This window comes from Antedon bifida, chromosome 2, assembly GCF_963402885.1.
Source record: "Antedon bifida chromosome 2, ecAntBifi1.1, whole genome shotgun sequence".
Classification (NCBI taxonomy): domain Eukaryota; kingdom Metazoa; phylum Echinodermata; class Crinoidea; order Comatulida; family Antedonidae; genus Antedon; species Antedon bifida.
Genome location: NC_136227.1, coordinates 31,919,986 through 31,943,495, shown reverse-complemented (window position 1 = coordinate 31,943,495; position 23,510 = coordinate 31,919,986). Strand labels below are relative to the sequence as shown.

The following is a 23,510-nucleotide window of genomic DNA, read 5'->3' as shown; positions in this document are numbered from 1 at the left end:
AAAGGGATCTTTCAGAAAAAATGAACTGCCACCAATAAATATTTAAAAAGCGAAAAAAAAAAAAGTATGAACTAATAACTTCGAAGCTGTATTTTTGTTTCTTTTCTAAATTAAAATAAAACAAAGTCAAAACAGTTTGTTATAGTTGACATTTATTCCTGAATAAAGCTTTATAAAAATTGTGAAAAGAAAAAAAAGCTTTTCTTATATTATATCTAATTTCTATACTATGTAAGATTTTAGTTGGTTTACTGAAAAACCAAATATTCCTAAGTTGAAATGAATAATGATAGCATTTTGATAGTCATTTTTCATGCTAGCACATTTGCTTTGTAGGCCTACCTGTTAATGTCGTCAGCATATTTCTTAGAAAAAAATTACATGCTAATTGTCCATTTACATTTTAACATATTGGACGATATACATTTTAAAACCTGAATATTTAATTGAATACTGATAAATCAATTGGAATCTAACAATAATCTTCATTTTAATAAAAAAATATGAAGAAAATAAGTAGATAGATATTAACATAGAGCTGGCGTTTCTACGAAAAGTAAAAGTTGTGTCAACTCTACAAACTTGATGAAAAGAAAAAAAAATGTTTAGGTTTCAGATCTAGTGTGAACGCAGCTTTATATTTCAATTAATTGTCTATTGGAATAACTATAATACTAATATATATTTACAATTTACAAGCACAACATGTAGAATTGTCCTTAAATTACTTTTTAACCAATCATAAAACCGTATCCATATAAGGTCATCATGGTTTGATTGTTATCAGTTGTCTTAACCAGATCCCCTGCTGGGACAGAGGTTCCCATTGAGAACACAGACAATACTGTTCATTAATAAACAATAATAAAACAAATTACAGTGGAATAGAAATTAGGTTATAAGAAAATTGTGATTATCTACTAGATCACTTACTAAGATTAAAATTGATGCAAAATATACAATGAATTGTCAAATATTGGCTATATGAGTAGAACCAATCACCCTAAATTGGAAAGGCAAACTTGTTACAGCTAAATAACTGCCTTGTACTCAAATTTCAGAAACTGTATATGTACAATTGAGCATTTTCAAGCCAAAGGTTTGAAAGAATTTAGTGCACAACATTATCCAGAACGGATCATTATAGTATGATTGAACATTTGTTTCATAATTTGTCATAAACTACATACACATCTATTAACATAAATTGGTCTATATTTACTATATATTTTTTAATCTATCTTTAAATAATAAACAACAAACTATCAATAATTAAGACATAAATAGATCAACGATTATACTTATACATTGTTTTTTTAATCTAATGTAAATTTTAAATTTTTTTGTTTTCAGTTTATAATAGTATTTTTTTATATACAAACTTCTTACCTTTTTTTGTATTTCATTAAATTTATCAAAATAAAATTTACCTTTAAGAAAAAAAAAGAAGAAAAGTAAGCGAAGTGCTGAATCAACTGCTAGATGTGTGTGGATAAAATACTTTGATTAAACTCAAATACGGAAGCTCTCGTATTTGCCGTCAATATGACGTAATCTTAAATAGATATCAGTGCCTAAACCCTGCATGGTCTGAAATGTCAGAGATCCGCCAAGGTAAGTTGCGTATGCCCGAGACGTAGGTAGCCCAAATCCAAACCTGCAAAAAAATGCATATCAGTATAATATATGAACACCACAGGCGCAGAACAAATTCTAAACCGTCCGGTGATATACTGAAAATGTATTAATTAATTTGAGATGAGGAAATCTGTGAGAATTAGAAAAAGTCGCCCTAACCGAGATTCGAACCCAGAACCTTCTGCTTGATATGCAGATGTCCTAACCATTAGACCACTGGGGCTTTCATGGTATTGTTCAAACTCGATTGGATAGCGACTCTTTAACACGCTCAGCGTGGTATGGCGGAACAGCACTATTCCCTTAATTGTATGTACGCGCACCAGAGATCAAATTGATATGCCCTCATATATATATGGGGCAATGGGGGAAAAGGTGAAGTTATCATGAGGAACAAGCTTACCCGTGCATTGGCCCTGCTCCTGGTCCAAGATGGTCCGAATTCATAACCTCTCCCAGAATTCCCCCAGTCACTCTAGAGTCAGTGTTTTGTCCGACAGTTGTAAAGTGATACTGGAACACTCTGTTCACTATAGAGTGAGGGCATCCACCACCCTTGTCGGAAATTCTGAAAATCAGAAAAAAATGCTAATGTTTTGTGTTCTTTCTAAATTAACAAAAGCACATGATGATGATATAGTAAAGCATTTTAAACCCCTTTTTTCTCCTTTACCATGCCACCTAGATTGTTTTAGATCTAGCTTAAGTAGGGCAGGAGGCGCCCGAGTCCGGGATGACCGAGACACAACTGGTGCTGACCGGGGTTCAATTAGACCGATCCCTGGTTAGCGACGAAGGCGTATCCCCTTACTTCAGTTTCGGTTTTTTTTGGGGCATAGTTGGAATCCCTTTTATCGTATTAGTTTTTGTGCAGAGCTTATAGGTTTCACAACATTAGGTGCTATATAAATTCAGGATATTATTATTAAATATAAATAATCACTGATCTTGTTTTTGTGTTATTTTTATTTTATGTAATAGGATATTGAAAAAAATGAGTTGTGTGGCCAAGAGTCTAAAGCAGGGGACAACTTAAATAAAACGGTACAGGTGTTAAGGTTCTCTTCTTCCACATTCACTAATCACACTTAGGCTAAGGGAAACACTCATAAAATTAAGAAAATCTCCTATCTAAGTGAATAGAATTTAAGTTAAGTGAAATACTTAATATTTAAGGAGAAATATATAAGAAATATATATAAGGGAAATATCTCACTTGATTGGTAAATACGGCCACTAATCTTTCAATTAGCGCCTTAGTATCAATGTGAAGCTATGGCCTTAAGACATGGCAAATGAAAAAAAATTCAATATATACATTTACAAATAATAATTTGGTTTATTCAGTTCATACCTGATGATAAAGTCTAAATCATTATTGGTGATGGTAACGTCAATGTCTGGTAAACTGTGTGGTGTATCTAGATGATGTTCTATGGTAGCCCTGTATGAGAAGAGAAAAGTTAAGAAAACTGAAGAATATAAAATGACATTTCCCCAGTGGCGATGAGCGCTCACTGGCTAAACCCAGGGGCCACAGAGCTTATAGGGGCTCTGACCAAAGCCTGAAGGGGAAAATGGCATTGAAATATGTAAAAAAAGGCTAAAAACATCCGAGGACTCCAGCGTTGAAGAGCCACTATACCAGGGGCCTCAGGTCTCTGCATTACGCCACTGAATTTTCCATGATATAAACATTTTAAATATCTTTGTTAATAACTAAATTACCAGCAAATTCAGTTAAATGTTTGCGGCAGTGGCCAGAGAGGAGGATGCTATTTTGGTGTCTTTGAATGACCTCACGGATTATACCAAGGTAGAGAGATAAATAGCCTAGCTTTCTGACTTACCTCATAGCATTCTTAATGAGCTCTGGTAAGATATAATCTAGTGGTTGAGGAATGTATGGAAATGTAGCTGCATGATGACCTTTGACCTTGACCCTTGGTGCATGTCCATACTTATGCATACACAATTCACTGTAACAATAGTGTTAACATGTATTGATAGAATGTTTTCTGCTGCTTTCAGTCTTTAGCAAGTTAGTTTATCATACTATATGCACAGTTCTAAAAAAAAATGTGCTATAAAGGCTTTCAAATATGGTACAATGGTTTGAAATTACACATGAACTTTCTCTCTTTCTCTGAATACCAGGGAGGTGCCACTTCCCTGTCAATACTAGACTTCTTCCTAAAACTATCCTGGGTTCAAAAGGTCCAAAATTCTTCTCTTCTATTGAAATTGCATTTGGGAAACATTTTGGTCGATAACGAAAGATCTGACTGCATACACATTTTCTGGCTTAACGAGAAATATGTGATTTACTGTGGTTTGTACTACATGACAATCAATGCACAAATTGTGATCGGGACAACCTAATTAAAACAGTGAATGAATGATGAATATAATTACGTAGCAAATTCGGCCCATTTCTCAATGATCTTCTTGAGCGATAGCTTTGTACAAATCATACCAATAAAGTGAGGCTGAAAAAATATACATGAAAAATGAGAAATGAAATGATAATTTTATTGAATTTACTTGTGTATTTATCGTTAATATTATTTAGATGATTAGACATCTGATCTTATAAGCAAGTATGGTAGCATACTGAAGCTTGTGATTGGCTGGCAAGAAAATGAAGATTTATGATTGGCTAGATTTTATTGGTTGTTGCATTGACATTTTTTGTGGTCCATTAACCTATTTATATGTTTTACAACTTCAAATTGAAAAGTCCAGGATATCAGATTCAGTGGAGAAATGCAACAAACTTATGAGCCAACGAAAGGTCATCACAGGTCAAATTTAGGCTAGAATCATTGTGTCTTTTAAGCTCTGTCTACACTATCAAACTAGTTTGACAAAAAAAGTGTGATGTGCCCAAATATGGTAGTGATATGATGTCATCGTGTATATATATGGGCACATCACATTAAGTTTGATAGTGTAGACAGAGCTTTATGCAATAAATATAATTTGAATATGTATGTGGTATATAAAGTTTTGTATCAGGAACATTTGTTGCATAATCTGATTACCTTTTCTTGATGCAGTGCAAGGTGGTGTTCTGCTAAGATCCGTATGCCAAGACGAGATGTTAACATACGATCTAAAAACTGACGTATCATATCTTCATCCTTAAAAATAAAATCACACATATTGCCTACTTAACATACAATAAACATATTACCTTATTGAGTTAGAAGAAGTATTTCTCAGAGCTAACTATGTATGTTTACTTTTTTTATTTATTTTTTATTTCATACACATCCAACAGCGAGTAACTCGCCAATTACAGGATGGATTAACTATTTTATAATTTTTCGTGCTTATAAACTAATACTTAGGGAGTGGAGTTGAAAGAGTCGTGAGATACAACCCTGACACTTGTTCAGGATTGAACCCGAACCTTGGGATTGGAAGGCAAGCATGTTAACCACCAAGCTACAGCTCCACTACAATTACACTTACTTTGATGTGTTTTCTACATTCATTAAATCCCTGAGCTAACTATGTACAGTATGTATATTTTTTTAATTACACTTACTTTGATGTGTTTTCTACCTTCATTGAAGCCATGAGCGAACTATGTATAATATATATATTTATTAATTACACATACTTTGATGTGTTGTCTACCTTCATTAAATCCCTGAGCTAACTATGTATGTATATTTTTTTTAATTACACTTACTTTGATGTGTTTTCTACATGCATTAAATCCCTGAGCTAACTATGTATGTATATTTTTTTAATTACACTTACTTTGATGTGTTATACCCTGAACTATGTATGTATACCTTTTTTAATTACACTTACTTTGATGTGTTGTCTACATGCATTAAATCCCTGAGCTAACTATGTATGTATACCTATTTTAATTACACTTACTTTGATGTGCTTTCTACATTCATTAAATCCCTGAGCTAACTGTGTGACAATGTCTTTGTGATCATCTAGCAATCCTTTAACTAAACTACAGTATTCCTCTTCAACTTTAAAGTCTTCAATCTGAAATAGAATAGAATATTTTATCATTACCACAATCTTCTAAATCTCGGGTAAACACATTACCTTCACCATGCAAGTTCATCGGTTAAATTTTGGTAGTGCGAACAAGGCTTAAGTCAATTTGAAAATAAAACTTTATAATATTTGGAAACTATAACTATTAGCATCAAAGTAACATGAATGAAGTAGGAAGTGGGGTTGTTGTATATTACTCAATTTAACATAGACAAATTAATGAATATAGTCTAAATTTAAAAATTGCCCTAACTCTGCAAGGCTTCCCAAAATCTAGCTCCCTTCCCAAAATCACATCACATTCCCTAGATTAAGTCTCCTTCCAAGATGAAGATCCTTGGGTTTTTTCATGATTATTATATGATAATTTACATTTAGAATTGTTAAACTTTATAATATGTAAGCTGGATCTAGGCCAGACAGCTCATAAGGCTGTAGATGTTTACATTATGCTCTAATAAAAACGTCTTTAAATGTTCATGTTATAGTTTACTATAAAGCTTTGGGATTTACAGTAGAAATTAACTCAGACATGACGCATTATATTCCATCATTCATGCATACTATCATTATTCTAAAATGACCTCCATTTTATTTATTTTGACAGAAAAAATGACCTGGGATACACTCCTAATAAACTACTAATATTTACAAGGAAGGGAAGTCTTCTGTCACTGCCAAGTTTATCAATGACACGACATACGACTGGTTTAAACCAGTTTCTATTACACTTGCCCCAGTGCATCCTGTGCAATCAAAGGAACAGTGTAATTTTTAAATTAGTTAGTAGTTTATTCATAGGTTTAGATTATCTTAAGCTCTGTATACACTATCAAACTTCATGTGACAACAAATGTGAAGTGGCCATATATTGACATGATGATGTCATATCACTACCATATTTGGGCAAATCAATACCATATTTGGTCATATCACTATCATATTTGGGCACACCTTTTTTGTCAAACTAATTTGATAGTGTAGACAGAGTTTTAGATATACAAGTGTAGGGACATATTTAGTTTAAAATTAATGGGTATTATATTATTCTATGTGAGTTTAGACATTGATTTCCGCATTGTATTTGTATAAATATCTGGATAATTTCATTAATAAGATCATGGCGCAAAGATGTTCATAATTTAGTTGATTGTTATCATATTTATATTTATATGTTTATTAACATCCATTTATTAACAATAAATTCCAAAACGCATTTCTTCCCCCGCTATGGCTACCGCATATCAGCTAAACATTACCTGTGGAAACTCGGACAGCAGGTGAAAAGACCGAATGTAGAGTTCGTGTACACTAAGGATCGTGGGATTGCATCCAATGATGAACGGAAGATTTCGAAATTCAGCAATGCGATGGGCAACCCTAACAGGCAGCTCCTTGTGGAGATATTGCGCACTACGCTGTGGAGGGAAAGAAAGTTACTGTTAAGCTCTGTCTACACTATCAAACTTTATGTGACAAAAAAATGTGATGTGCCTATATATGGACATGATGATGTCATATCACTACTACCATATTTGGTCATATCACTGCCATATTTGGCCATATAACTACCATATTTGTGTACATCACACTTTTTGTTAAACTAGTTTGATAGTGTAGACAGAGCTTTATATTAGCACAACACATTCTAATTAAATAGAGTTGCTATCCAATCAAATTTGAACCATACCATGAAAGCCTTAGTGGTCTAATGATAGGGTGTCTGCATATCAAGCAGAAGGTTCTGGTTTCAAATATTTGTTGGGGAAGCCTTTTGTAACTTTCACATATATCATACATATTATCCTCATTCAACTCATAAACATTAATTATTTCTATCACAGAATATATCTACAGGTAAACAGCTGTTATTCTTGATAAATAATATGTTAGTTAATAATTAATTTTGAATTGACTGCTAATTGTATTTGGAAACCAAATTAATTCATTTCGTTATTAAATATTAATATTTAGTGTTTTGTATTTACAAAACCAGAACTACATTTACCAGTAGATGGTTGCCATCTGGTGATTTACCCGTGTACAAGAGAGTTGCCGGTGTAAGTCGAACTGAAGGCTGAAAAATAAAAACAACGAAAAAACAATTACTCAAAACCCTGACACAAGCTACTCCACAGTAGTTACAATTGGTGCAGTACCCGCTGCTTATTTGGGGCTCAAACCCCTAGTCATCAGCGCAAGCTCGGTGGTCTAGAGGTATGAACACCAGGCTAGTGATCTGGAGGTCATGGGTTCGAATCCCCTTGGTCTTTTAATGGGAAACTGTCCCCTATAGTGGTGGCCCCTGAATAGGGTTGGCTGTACTTATTTGGGCTCTAACCCCTAGACATCAGCGCAAGCTCGGTGGTCTAGAGGTATGAACATCAGGCTAGTGATCTGGAGGTCATGGGTTCGAATCTACTTGGTCTTTTAATGGGAAACTGTCCCCTATAGTGGTGGCCCCTGAATAGGGTTGGCTGTACTTATTTGGGCTCAAACCCCTAGACATCAGCGCAAGCTCGGTGGTCTAGAGGTATGAACATCAGGCTAGTGATCTGGAGGTCATGGGTTCGAATCCCCTTGGTCTTTTACTGGGAAACTGTCAACTTTCCCTGAATAGGGGTTGGCTGTAGTGTTAAAATATATTACCCCTTGTTCTTTTCATGGGAAAGTGGCCCCTTAATAGGTGTCCCAAGGAGTGAAACAATAGAACTGAATCTTAAATGATATCACAACATGTGTACTGTACGTGTGTTTTAGTGTACACAGCGAGTGTCAGTCAGAGTTTAAGTATTGATTGTCAAGTAAAGTACAGTTCAGTCCAGTGACCTCACAAATGAATCATAATTTAATGTATAAATAAATAATGGTTTATCATGCATACCAATGCATGCAAAAGGCCACACAGTTAACAGTTTGAAGAGAACAGTGGGGATTGGGTTGAGGGACGTACCTTAAAAAAGTAATAAATATCATATAAAATATATAAAATATAACAGTTAATTATCTCAACCGTAGGCTGTAACAATACTATAACAATAATATTATTTCACAGTTTTGTAATTCTGATATTCATTAAATTTTACATTTTAAAATAATGCTTATTTATGTTCTTTTAACAACAACAAAATAGGATGGTATAACCTAGCTTCCTCTAAGGAAACATGCTCATGCATTGCCCCCCCCCCCTGCAGAGATTGTTTTCCCCCTCAATTTTCTCTCTCCTTTTCAGAGCTTGTTTTTATATTTGTTTCCCTCAATTTTGTCTTCTCTACCTCTCCTTTTCAGAGCTTGTTTACATATATTTTTCCCTTCAATTTTTTCTTTTCTAACTCTCTCCTTTTTTATACATCTAAGCTTTGTTACTGTTATATTGTTACCAAGTACAATAATTATTTATCAATTGAATAAAATAATTATCCACATACTGCAATGGGATTTGCTGCATACCAACCAGAAAATAACAATTATTATACTTTAGTTAATAAGTTCAATAACATGTCAGGGGTCAACTAAAACTGACTCAAGGTTAAATATTATACTGGATTACACAAACCAGTAGTGGTGTTAGTAGTCTATGAGTGCTAGCTTACCTGTATAAACCGACAATAGCCCGTGCTCTCCAGAGGGAGGGCTTAGATACGAAAGTGAAAAGTTCTTAGAACACCCCTGTATTATAATGGACCAGTCCGCAACCACGCCCTCATGTGGGAACGTACCAACGTACCACCGTCATCATTTTCCGCGTACTTGACTGCGGGGACGGCGGGAGGGAGTTTATACAGGTAAGCTAGCACTCATAGACTACTAACACCACTACTGGTTTGTGTAGTCTATATCGTGCCTAGCTTACCTGTATAAACCGACAATAGCCAGATTAGCACCGGACTAGAACTAGTCGGCGGTGGGAGTAAGTTAACAAAGAGCAGAGCAAGTGAAGTGTACATACCTATAGCCTAGGCTTTAGCACTGCTGCTGCTACTGGCGCCATGGTTGCAGAAATGTCCCTTAAATAATGCGCAGTAAACGTAGACTGTGTCCGCCACCATGCCGCTGTCATAATGTCTGATACAGAAACACCAGCGTACAACGCCCAGGATGTAGCAACACCCCGCACCTCATGCATATGTGCCGGCGGCGAAGTGCTGGACGACTCATAAGCGGCCCGAATCGCTGCCACGACCCAGTTAGCAATCGTGGATTTTGCGGCCGGCCGATACGGGGGCACCGATGTGACGAATAAGTGAGATATACCCTCTCGCAACGTCTCTGTACGGTGGATGTAGAATTTGAGTGCTCTTACCGGGCACCAGAATTTGTCCTCTACTACCCCCGAGAATGCGGACATTGATGGAACGAACACAGCCGGCGGCGAAAAATTTAACGTCTGGGACTTGGCCAGAAAGTCCTTCCTAAATATTAACCGGACTCCGCCCCGCTCAAATCGTATATGGCCTGGCTCTAGCGTGAGCGCATGCAGCTCGCCTCGGCGTTTACAAGAGGACAACGCCACCAGAAACGCTGTCTTAAGCGACAGATTGTATAACGAAGCCTCGCTCATTGGCTCGAACGGCGGACGCGTGAGTGCGGATAGAACGACGTTAACGTCCCAACGTGGAACTAAGACCTTAGACGGAGGTCGCTCTCTGAACATACCGCGTAACAAATGCGTGATTACTGCGGAAGTCGAAACCGTCGAGCCATCCTGAAATGGCGGAGTAATGGCCGCAATCGCGGACCGGTAGCCTGACACCGTGCGTACTTGCAAGCCTGATTCGTACAGGTAGTGCAAAAAAGCGCAGATCTGACCCAAGGATATCGCCTTAGGGTCTACGTTTTCTTGTCTGCACCAGCGAAAGAAGTGTCGTAGACGGCTGTTGTAGACGGTGAGAGTCGACTGTCTTCTAGATTTGGCCGCCAGGGCGGCTGGGCCGTCCGGAATGCCCGAGTTTCTGAGCTGATCCCTGACAATGGCCAAACAGTCAGGTTCAGGGATTGTAGGTTGATCGTCGAGAACCTCGCACGATTTTGCGTCAGTAGATCCGCGCGGACCGGAAGACGCAGCGGGTGATCGTAAAGAAGACTGGCCAGAAGCGGATACCACGCTTGACGAGGCCAGAACGGTGCGATCAACAGAACTCGGCACCGGAAGCGCTGAATGTGAGTCAGAACTATTGGTATGATCGATATTGGCGGGAACGCGTATGCCCATAAACCGTCCCACGACATGGACAGGGCATCCACCGCCCACGCACGTGCATCCCGGTATCGACTGCAGAACGTCGGGAGCTGCGTGTTCTCTGACGTCGCAAACAGATCTATGTGCGGCCGCCCGAAGTGGTCGAATATTTGGTTGGCTATGCTCGGCAACAGACGCCATTCGGTCGGGCGTAAGGCGAGTCGGGACAGCGTGTCCGCGACTACATTCTGGCTGCCCGGAATATGCGATGCAGTCAGCGTTATGCTGTGCGCGATGCACCAGTGTATGAGCGTCCATGTGTGATAGCAGAGAGTCGGAGACTTCGTGCCTCCTTGTCGGTTGATGTACGCGACCACGGTTGTGTTGTCCGAGCAGACATGGACGTGTGAATTTGTTATGTTTGGAAGTAGCGCTTTCAACGTTCGGTCTACTGCCCAAAGTTCTAATAGATTGATGTGGGCTAACGCCTCCTCGGCATTCCAAACGCCGGAGACGTGACTGTGGTTGGAGCAACCGCCCCAACCCGCTTCGGACGCGTCCGTTTCTATTCGGATGTCCGGAATCGATCTCTGAATTGATTTGCCCACTAACAATCGGTCGTCCGTTAGCCACCATTGGAAGTGCGTTATAATGAACGCCGACATCGGGACCACTTTGTCTAACGAGTCTGAACCTGGCCGGTAGAAGGCTAACAGATGAAGTTGCAGCGGCCGCATCCGTAGCCGACAAAACGGAACTAGATCTACAAAGCTGGCTAGGAAACCTAGCGTTCTCAGCCAGTCGTATGCTGTCGGAGCGGAAGCAGTAATCAGGCCTTGTATAGCAGCAAGGGCTTTGATTACCCGTTTCTGTGAGGGGCACACTCTGCCCGACACGAGATCTATCTGCGCTCCGAGATAAATGGGATGTTGAGTCGGCACCAGGCACGACTTCTCCCGGTTCACTAAGAACCCTACACGTTCCGTTACGAGAAGGACGAAGTTGAGACTGCTCACCAGCCGGTCCTTGGACTGAGCCACGATTAACCAGTCGTCTAGATACATGAATATGCGAATGCCGTGCTTGTGAAAGAACGCACCGAGCGCTCGGACGATGCGTGTGAACACGCGCGGAGCCGTTGATAGGCCGAACGGCATCACGACGAACTGGTAGAGACAATTGTTGATTCGAAACCGTAACCAACGCTGGTCTTCTTTTGCGATTGGTACGTGAAAGTACGCATCTTTTAAATCTATCGATGCGGCCCAGTCTCCTCGTCTTAGCCCTAACAGGATCGATGAGACTGTCTCCATCCGAAACCTGCGGGGCCGAATAAATCGTTTGTTCAGACGTTTTAGATTTAGAATTGGTCGCCAGTCTCCCGAGGACTTTTCGGTTAAGAATACGGTTGATTCGTGGCCCGAGCCCGCATGATGTTCTTCGACCCTTACTACGGCTCCTTTTTGGAGCAACGCGGCAATCCCGTCCATAAGCGCTCGTTGCTTTATTGGATCTTTGGGGATTGTGGTCGGACGAGGACCTCCACACACTGGAGGGCTCGTAAATTCTATGCGGTAGCCGTAGCTTATTGTGGAGAGAATCCAGCTGTCTACCATCAGCTTCTCCCACTCTCGGACGAACCGTAGGAGGCGACCTCCCACTGGTCCGGCCCCCGACGGCACGGACCTCGCCTGCACGTCACCGGTACCTGCGGTCACCACGACGCGAACCGCGGTCCCGACGTGCTCCCCTACCCGGCTTACCGCCACGCGCGGGGCGGGAATTACGGGGACGCGACGGCCCAGGAGTCTGCCCAACCTCAGACTGATTATGGACCGACGGCGGCGGATGTGAGATAGCGCGCGATGGCACCACCGGCAGTGGGGCTGGAGGCTTTGGACGCGAGTGCGAACGACTCGCTTGGCGTTTCGGGAAACGCGATCTCGTCTCGCGACGTGCCTCTCGCTCGCGAGCCCACTTGTCTTCTTTCTCGGCGAAATTCCCGAAGAAGAGATCCACAGCACCGAACGACTCGCTAGTTGTGAAGCGGCGGTAGTGCGCGGGCGCGATGTCCGTGGCCTGGAGGCAATTGACTCTCCGCGCGGCGGCTGAGGTCAATGCAATCGTCGCCTGTTGGTCCGCGACCAGGCCCGTAATCTGTTGAAGCAAGCAGATCACGTCCGCGTCAAGGTGCCGTGGATGGTCCGGATCCGCGAGGAACGACAGAAGGTAGCCCGACATCGAGACTGTTCTTAACGTCTCGCGTGCGCCACGGTCGACCGCGATTAGCGCCTCCTCTGTCTTTGCGGCCGAAGGAGACAGAAATCTGCCGTTGGCGTCGAGACCTTGATCCTCGCGCGCACGTTCTTTCGCTGCATCCGGGATCGGTGGTGCCGATACGTAGCGTAGAAATTGGTCCTGCGGAAGCGGGAAGGCTGCTGCGAGGTCTTGCGGTGCAGCCCTACGGGTCTTAGGCTCCTTCGCTATAGCCTCTACCCTAGCGACAAGTTCGGGATCCAGCGGCGCAACTGGACAAGTCGTGACCCGCTTCAATGGAGCACGCACTCCAAAGGTAGAGTATCTCTTCGAAGCCGGCGCGGGCGTCGGAGCGTCATAAGCGTACTCTACACCAATGTACGAAAGTACAGCAGGAACCACACGATTCACTAGAGCCTGCAGTCCGTCTCCGCCCTGTGCAGCCTCGGAGCGGTCTTCACTAGGCAGTGAAGTCATGGTCATATCACTGTCGTACCCACCGGCATCCGGCGATGGGTCCGTCCTTCCTTGACCTTGAAAGTACTGCGGAGGCAGTACTGGCACAGGGGGATAATTAAGCGAGGATGCCGAGGGCACAGCCTCCCTCGGTAGAGCTCGCACCGCTGCTGCGATTGCCTCCAGTACGGCTGGGGACAAACCTTCGTCCTGCGTACTACTCTGCGGTGGAGGCGCAGCGGCCGTTGCAGGCGCGTCCGGCAAAACTTCCGGCGCTACGGTCTCTTCTGCTAGCGGGGCCGGGGGCTCCACCTGAACCTCCGCGGGTGCGGGGTCTACCACCCGCGCACGCCCCGACGGACGAGGCAACGTCCGAAACCGCGAAGCCGTCCAATGAACGCAAATGTCGCACGGCGACTCTTGACTGCAGGTGCGGCAGTGAATGCACAGCAAGTGGCGGTCCCACTTGACTGTCGCACGCTGGCCCTTGCATTGCAAACACTCGGACTTAGGCATATCGGCGGACACAGTACGCAACCTAGCAAGAAAAAGGAACAATACAACCTGACGACGGCTTTGTTGTTGTTTCACGCAACAGTGCGTCCACGCCTCAGCTGAGGCAGTCCAGGTGGCAATGCAAATTGCTTTTCCTTTGTCTTCCGGTAGCGTGGCCGTTCAGCGGCCTAAAATCCAATAAAGTGGGTGTTGTTTTCTCCTTTTAAATCTTCCTTATATCTAAGGAAGACCCCGATTTGAAACGGATCAACGATATATGAACAATATATCCACCGCTGGTACTGCAACAGGCCGTGGGAATACACTCAATATCCTGGCCAAGTCAACTAGTAATCAGCGAAGTAGAACTCTTTGTAAGTATGCACAGTGTACAATCCTAACACTTGGTATCATACGACGTAACGCTCTCACGTTACGAAAGAAAATGATGACGGTGGTACGTTGGTACGTTCCCACATGAGGGCGTGGTTGCGGACTGGTCCATTATAATACAGGGGTGTTCTAAGAACTTTTCACTTTCGTATCTAAGCCCTCCCTCTGGAGAGCACGGGCTATTGTCGGTTTATACAGGTAAGCTAGGCACGATATAGACTATTTAATATTGAAGCATTCAAATACTGATTTGGAGTACTGGTAATACTTTAGTATATACCGAGAACGCCTGGTGTTGTGCCACCTTGAAACAAGCTTTTTTTTCCAAAGAAAAAGTTTACAATTTAGTAATTTATTATTCAACTGACCAATTAATTAACATTTTAAATGTTTTATAATTATGATAGGCTAATTAAAAAACAATTTTAATAAATTTAAAAAAAACAACTTGAAATACACAGGTTTGCCTTGAATTAACGGATTCGGAGTAATAGGCTAGCGTACCAAGAATATCAACTCAAGGCTGTATTTTGTAATAACGGTATTGTATTGTTGTACTAATGATTGCAGGTCAAAGTTTATTCACGTCTCAGCTGGGTAGCTTTTGCACAATGGGTAATAAAAGGAGATAAATCAAGTATAAGTATTGTGGTGTAAAAGATAAAAAAAATATTAAGAAATATAATGTTATTTAATAATACAGTAAGGCGACCATGACAAAATAATGTAAATATAATAATGCTGGTTTGTTATTCAATTTGGGAGATATAAAACGTAATGTCCAAGTCTATAAAATGCTACTGGTCTCAAAAGATGTGTTGTTTGGTAACTGTGGGTGTGGCCACTACCAGTACCTGCCAAAATACAGATGATTTTCACCCATAAAATACAAATCGCTGGTAACATTCCTTAAATATAAAAATGCATTAGTAGGTTTCTTTACCCAAACAATTTAAAAATCACTGTTTTTACAGACATGTAATGTATTTAAAAATGTTAATATACAAAATGAATAAATTTCCTTTAAAATTAATTTGACTCAAATCAAATATTTTGATTTTATACTTTTTATAGATAAAAATCTTCTCATGATGGGTTGGTAGAGTTTGTTTTTATTATTGTAGAAGAATGTTTTATATCTATATTTATTCTTAATTCACATTCTAATTTTTGTTTAAGTTTACCAATATACAGTAGTAGAGTACATTATAAACCTTACTGATTCAACATTTGCTATTTTAACCATTCTTCTTTGATTGATGACATATACTGTAACACACGACATTATATTACACCCTTAAATTTAACATTCTAAACCTATATTATCTTTTGCAGCTTAGATAACAATGGCACAGAGCAATGCACTACTGCATAATAATAAGGATTTAGACATGACACTTTTCAAATGTTATTATTATGAATTCATGAAATTGTGTGACTAGTGTTGAGTCATCAGTTTTTTTGTGTAAAACTCAACATCATGTCATACTATAATAACAAAACAAATACACTGTACTCAGGTCTGTACTGCATACAGAAAAATAGTAGGAATTTGGGGGAAAATATAATCAGTATACCTTAAAAAGGTTAAATATTATTAATACTGGGTGGGTGCAAAATTGACAAAACCTGTTTACATTAGATACAAATATTTATTTGGGTTAAATGTCAAGTGAAAAGCAAGTTGTTTTGAAAGAAGGCCTTAGAATAAATATTTAACAGGACAGAGAAATTAAAATGATAATGAATCCAACTTTATGTGATGATACAGTATTCTAAATTTCTTTTTGTGTTTGGCCCAAGACTTAAAATGGTATGCATATAAAACAGCAAATTAAAAAAACAATTTAATAGTATATTACAAAAATTTACAATGTGTGTAATTTATTTTACATAATAATGTTTTTCATACCTTTTTGGCTGCTTCGTCAATGGCACTTTGATTGTAAAATGATACAACCGATCGATTGTTTAGGTCCCTTGCTGGGCTGAAGTCCGTCACGGCAGAATACCTCCGCTTTGGATCTTTCTGGTCTGCTGTACTTACTGAAAAGTTCCTAATCTTTGGTAGAAAGTGTTGTTGCAATGTTCCGTTCATTGCTCGTGACTGCGCAACAGGCGCCACAGAGTTCTTGATACATTGTATTCGTTTAAACAGAGACATCTTAATATTTGAATAACTAAACTTTAAAGATGGTAATTTAGATTTTCTAATACAAGGACACAAATTTGGTCATATGTATGGTCAGTAATATGGTTATTACAATATTTATTCTCTGTTTAAAAAAAATTGAAGGCCAATGAATAACTATTAACTAGGCCTAGAACAAAACAAGGAACAAATCAGACTTATTAAATATTAGCACAACATTGCTGATTGGCATTGCTTGTCATTAGACCTTCTTCTTGTCCTTTTTGATGGTATGATTATTAAGGTCGTCCACTTTTCCTTGCTCACAAAACAGTTCATTACAAATGTAGGCAATATTTTCTGTGAGATTGACAACAATAAACTCAAAATCAGAACTTTGCCTTGGCAGCATCCGCATGCAGGCTAGGCCAGGTTTACTGTTTTTCCTCACCGACTCTTTCCCCTATACTAACCCAGGAGCCAATCCGCCTACTTTACTAAAAAAAATGAGCTCGCGAGGCTTCACTGTAGCCTCTTCCCTGTTCTAACTCTCGAGTAATAACGATTGCGAAGCTATCTCTCAGCTGTCCAAACCAAATACGCGAAATTAATATCAATGTGTTTATATTATGTAAAAAGTAAGTACAGTATTAGCTAACACAACTTAGCCTCAAACTACTCATTCTACGGCGAAAAAACATCGAACGACTTGGAGAGCGTGCATCATCTCATATCAGCTGCTCTTCTTCTTTCTTTTTATAATAAATTTTTACATCGAGAAAAAAAACCAAACAAAACATTGCACAGCGCCCTCAAGAGGACTAGCAATCAATCATTCAAACAAACTTAAAATAATATTTCAGTCGATAAAAAAATACACAATAAACTGTATTTTGTTTGAAATTATAAAGCAACAGAAAAAATACTTTTTTTTTTAAAGTTTTTATTCAAAATGTATTTACATTTTACAATGTGACAAGAAAACAATTTCTCATGATAAAAGTTTCTTTTCGTATAAAAAATGAAGAAATCAATGCGAATAAATTACAAATAAAGTACAAAATTGTAATACTTAAATTTTCAATAATGATATGCATGCAAATACACACATACAATCAAATGTAACAATATAGTAGAACCCCACAACAAGGGGAGACTTGAAATGATTGAGGGGAAACATAATTTGTTACAGACAAACCTTATTTAGAGGACACCTCTACTAAGTTTAGGTACCCCCGTGACAGATGGCACCCCTATAATATAACAGTAATAACTATCTATTATGAGGGGTGCAATATATTGTGGACTGTCTAGAATATTAGGTACCCCGTGACAGATTGCATCCCCTATAATATAACAGGATAATAACTATCTATTATAGGGGGTGCAATATATTATGGACTGTCTAGAATATTAGGTACCCCGTGACAGATTGCACCCCTATAATATAACAGGATACGGTAGTAACTATCTATTATAGGGTGTGCAATATATTATGGACTGTCTAGAATATTAGGTACCCCGTGACAGATTGCACCCCCTATAATATAACAGGATAATAACTATCTATTATAGGGGGTGCAATATATTATGGACTGTCTAGAATATTAGGTACCCCGTGACAGATTGCACCCCCTATAATATAACAGGATAATAACTATCTATTATAGGGGTTGCAATATTATTATTATGAACTGTCTAGAATATTAGGTACCCCGTGACAGATTGCACCCCCTATAATATAACAGGATAATAACTATCTAGTATAGGGGTTGCAATATTATTATGAACTGTCTAGAATATTAGGTACCCCGTGACAGATTGCACCCCCTATAATATAACAGGATAATAACTATCTATTATAGGGGTTGCAATATTATTATGGACTGCCTAGAATATTAGGTACCCCGTGACAGATTGCACCCCCTATAATATAACAGGATAATAACTATCTATTATAGGGGTTGCAATATTATTATGGACTGTCTAGAATATTAGGTACCCCGTGACAGATGGCACCCCCTGTAATATAACAGGATAATAACTATCTATCATAGGGGTTGCAATATTATTATGGACTGCCTAGAATATTAGGTACCCCGTGACAGATTGCACACCTTATAATATAACAGGATAATAACTATCTATTATAGGGGTTGCAATATTATTATGGACTGTCTAGAATATTAGGTACCCCGTGACAGATTGCACCCCCTATAATATAACAGGATAATAACTATCTATTATAGGGGTTGCAATATTATTATGGACTGTCTAGAATATTAGGTACCCCGTGACAGATTGCACCCCCTATAATATAACAGGATAATAACTATCTATTATAGGGGTTGCAATATTATTATGGACTGTCTAGAATATTAGGTACCCCATGACAGATTGCACCCCCTATAATATAACAGGATAATAACTATCTATTATAGGGTGTGCAATATTATTATGGACTGTCTAGAATATTAGGTACCCCGTGACAGATTGCACCCCCTATAATATAACAGGATAATAACTATCTATTATAGGGTGTGCAATATTATTATGGACTGTCTAGAATATTAGGTACCCCGTGACAGATTGCACCCCTATAATATAACAGGACAGTAACTATCTATTATAGGGTGTGCAATATATTATGGACTGTCTAGAATATTAGGTACCCCGTGACAGATTGCACCACTATAATATAACAGGATAATAACTATCTATTATAGGGTGTGCAATATAATTATGGACTGTCTAGAATATTAGGTACCCCGTGACAGATTGCACCCCCTATAATATAACAGGATAATAACTATCTATTATAGGGTGTGCAATATATTACGGACTGTCTAGAATATTATGTACCCCCGTGACAGATTGCACCCCCTATAATATAACAAGATAATAACTATCTATTATAGAGTGTGCAATATATTATGGACTGTCTAGAATATTAGGTACCCCGTGACAGATGGCACCCCCTATAACATAACATTTAATAACTATCTATTATAGGGGGTGCAATATATTATGAACTGTCTAGAATATTAGGTACCCCGTGACAGATGGCACCCCCTATAATATAACAGTTAATAACTATCTATTATAGGGGGTGCAATATATTGTGGACTGTCTAGAATATTAGGTACCCCGTGACAGATTGCACCCCCTATTATATAACAGGATAATAACTATCTATTATAGGGGGTGCAATATATTATGGACTGTCTAGAATATTAGGTACCCCGTGACAGATTGCACCCCCTATAATATAACAGGATAATAACTATCTATTATAGGGAGTGCGATATATTATGGACTGTCTAGAATATTAGGTACCCCCTGGCAGATTGCACTCCTATAATATAACAGGATAATAACTATCTATTTTGACCCATCTGGCATCTAGCATTTATGCTAGGCACAATTTTAGAAAATCTAGCATAATCTGGGAGTGTTGACAAAGTGCGAGGCAGCGAGGCAAGCGAGGTATGCGAGGTACGCCAAATACTTGTGCGAGGCATCATTATATCATTTCGAAAAGTGCGAGGCATAGGCATGCGAGGCATATAGTTTACAATTTCATATCTTAACGTGCTATTATGCTATATTAGGGAGGTTTCGCAATCTTACGAATACAATAACGAAAACGGATACGTCACGCACACGTATTCGTGTTCGTAAGCCATAAAAAAATCTGTTTCGCATGGCAACGAAATATTGAGGCGCGTCCAAAATATGACTGCGGTAAATTTGAGCGAAGCGCAGGTACGTGTTGCTTGGTGCTTGGCTGCCTAGGCCTAGCGTAACATCAAAGCGAGTGAGGACTTTAAAAACTGCTATTTATCTAAATTGACCTGGCATTTTAGTAAATTACTTTAGTAAATTACTTTCAATAAATCTATAATTATATTATAATCATGAATCATTCCTAATTCAAATGCAAAATGTGCAAAATAGATCAAAAACTATACTCGTTTTGTAGTTACGAATATGACTGGTGATATTCGTCAACACGAATACGCTTTACGAATATGAAATGGGGATCAGCTCGAAAGTTTCACAAATGTATGACGTATCCGTTTTCGTTATCGTATTCGTAAGGTTGCGAAACCTCTCTAATATAGGCCTAATAATCAATTATTCTAAATAGTCTAAATCTAATCTAAATAGATTAGTGTATGTTGTTTATTTTTATGTAACGATTGTTTTTTTTTTCATTCAAGTCATATCGTGTCAAATTTTACTTTTACAAAAGTGACCAACTGTTCAAAAGTTGTGCATCCTTATGCGCCATATTTAAAAAATCTGAACGACTCCTTAACTTTCGATAAACCGTAATTGTTATAGCGACACTCATATACTGACTGCCATGTTTGTTGGCATTTCGAGCGTGTTCACTTTACAATAATTTAACATGTCTCTCGAACATAGCAGAGTGAAAATAATATTTTGTCACACCCCCGCGCCTCGATCCGGTAGACCTAAGATGGAAAATTCCTCTTTGCTATTGAACAGGTAGCGGAACGATTCTGCCCTGAGAGGATTCGGCCATGTGGCGATTCCCCTCCTGCAGCACGTGGTTTCAGCAGCAACGTGCCAAAGACATTTTTGACATTTCATTCTCTAGGAAGTCAACACGTGTAACTCTCTCGCAAATAAAGTGAACAGCGATGGCCAAGACAAGTTCAATAGCTGGCGGTGAATAAAAGGTACCGTAACTGATATGCCGGTCAAATAACATGGGATATGCCGCAAAGAAAAAAATTGCGAGAGAATTCTGAAGCGCGTGTGAAAAAGACTTACGTCCGACAATCGTAATACTAGGCCTAAAATTAAACTTTAGATAATAATTATGCTTAGCCCTAACCTGGAGGCCTATGTAGAAGATAATTTAATCAATTTTTATATAATAATAATTGGTGTAATATTAATAATGATACACTATTCCTGTTTTATTAGGCTAGATATATTACGAACGATTTATTTATTGTTGTCCATGTACGTAACTAATAAACCTGGCGCTAGTTTCCTTCGCTTGTATTTTGACTCCAATGTTGATAACTAACTTTATCGCGTGAATACCACACCTTAGAAGTACGGTATGCCTCATGAGTACTTTATTAATGAAAGAATCACGTAAAAAGTAACAAATAAATCCTTAAATTAATGATTTTACAGGCGTGTTTCTCTCACACACTGTTCGCGAATTTCACTTATTCAATGTTTCTATGTACCAACAAGAGCAACGATAATAGAGGACTCAGTGGAATGCGTCAATTTCTCATGTATTTATTGGTGAAAAACACGTTTAATTTCAATATATTTTTTAATTTGTCAATAAAAATGCTGTAATATGTTACTGCTGATACGTTGTTCGGTTTTCAAAGAATAATAATCGATCCTAAATATTGTCCTAGATCCTAGATATTATGATGAATTGTTCTATTTTATTCTTTAAAAGGTTAACGAAATCGTGTACAGTATCAACAGAAACATTTTTCCTTACTGACAGTGACAAAATCTATTGAAATTGTACGTGATTTTCACCAAATAATGCGTTAAGTATATGGATTCCACTGAGTGTTTAGCCCTCTAATTAATTTTGCTCTTTGGCGTTCCATAGAAACCAAAATATTTAACGGATTTATTGTTAATTTTATGTGATTTTTCTTCATTAAAGTAGGCCTACTAATTCTAAGGTGTGGTATTCAGGATAAAGTTGGTTAACAAATTTCGAGTTAAAATACAAGGCAGGTGCAAAAGGGAACTAGCGGGCCTAGGCTACTTCAATTTCGGTGATTTCCTGCCTCGCAATTTTGGGAAATGATAAAAATAATGATGCCTCGCATTTTTTGATGATGGTAAAACGATGCCTCGCATAAATTTCTGACTTGCCTCGCTTGCCTTCCTTGCCTCGCGTGCCTCGCTGCCTCGCATTTTGTTACTACCCGTTGTTAATCAATGCATTTGGACCTTCCCATAATGCATTGGTACGTGTGTAATAAGGTAGTCAGGATGATGTGAGGAATTGTTTATTGATGATTTGTGAATTCTCATATTTATATAAAGTTTGCGGTACAAGTTCTGAAAAGAACTGACGTGAGTTTCTTACCGTTTCGATCAATATTATGCTTTGATTGTCCCATCCATAGATATCATGATCGTCCTTAGGAGTGAGGAGTAGTGTTTTCTGATTCTCCTGAGGACGATCAAAGTATAATTTATTTGATTGAAACGTCGAGAAACTTAACAATTCATTCATTTCAGAACTATATATATACGCGTGGTGTATGTACTGCAAACTTTATATAATATTTGATTTCGTCATGAAAACCTTCAAACAATTCTCATATTCTTCCATTTTCTTTCTTTGTCAAGTCGGCATTCATCATTTTATACCTTTTACATATTTGATATTGTTTTTATGCTAAAACTGGCACCTTTGCACCATCCTCATTATCGCATCGTCACTGCGCCGACAATATTACAAAACAATTGTTGTTGAATTGTATAAAAATTATTATTATTATTAAAAATAAACGAATTTGGTTATATTTTGATATCGACATAGTGATAAAATATTAAATTGATAAAATAAATTATTTTTCAAAAATTGGTACAGTCTCATTGTCCGTTGAAGGCGCTCTTTGGTTTTTTATTTAAAAAACGAGTAGAGAGCATGCAGGTGGTTACAGCGCGGCCTTTATGAATAATATAAAAGGTGTAGGCCTAGCCTGTTCTTCTAAGAGCCACAAAACTTAGGTAAGCTGGTTGTTTATAGTTTTTCTGTTTTGGTATTACGGTAGGCCTACTGGTGGTGCCTGCCTGGCACCTAACTAACGTGACAATTATCACACACATCCAGCCAGCAGGGTGCACCACTCTTTTCTCCCCTACCTAGGCCGAATACAGATCACTCCGACCGCGCTT

At 38.8% G+C, this 23,510-nt stretch overlaps 1 protein-coding gene across 1 annotated transcript; it reads right to left on the bottom strand.

Annotated features, from left to right (window-relative positions):
- Positions 1-135: 135 nt before the first annotated feature.
- LOC144834650 (branched-chain alpha-ketoacid dehydrogenase kinase-like) lies at positions 136-17,322 on the bottom strand. Its single transcript, XM_078689535.1, has 10 exons — positions 16,362-17,322; positions 7,679-7,747; positions 6,930-7,088; positions 5,536-5,655; positions 4,683-4,781; positions 4,054-4,127; positions 3,489-3,617; positions 2,993-3,082; positions 2,042-2,206; positions 136-1,657 (listed from the first exon to the last, which is right to left on the bottom strand). Exons 1-10 carry the CDS (start codon positions 16,611-16,613, stop codon positions 1,513-1,515), a joined length of 1,302 nt encoding a protein of 433 aa, XP_078545661.1. The 5' UTR covers positions 16,614-17,322; the 3' UTR covers positions 136-1,512.
- Between the last annotated feature and the right edge of the window lie 6,188 nt (positions 17,323-23,510).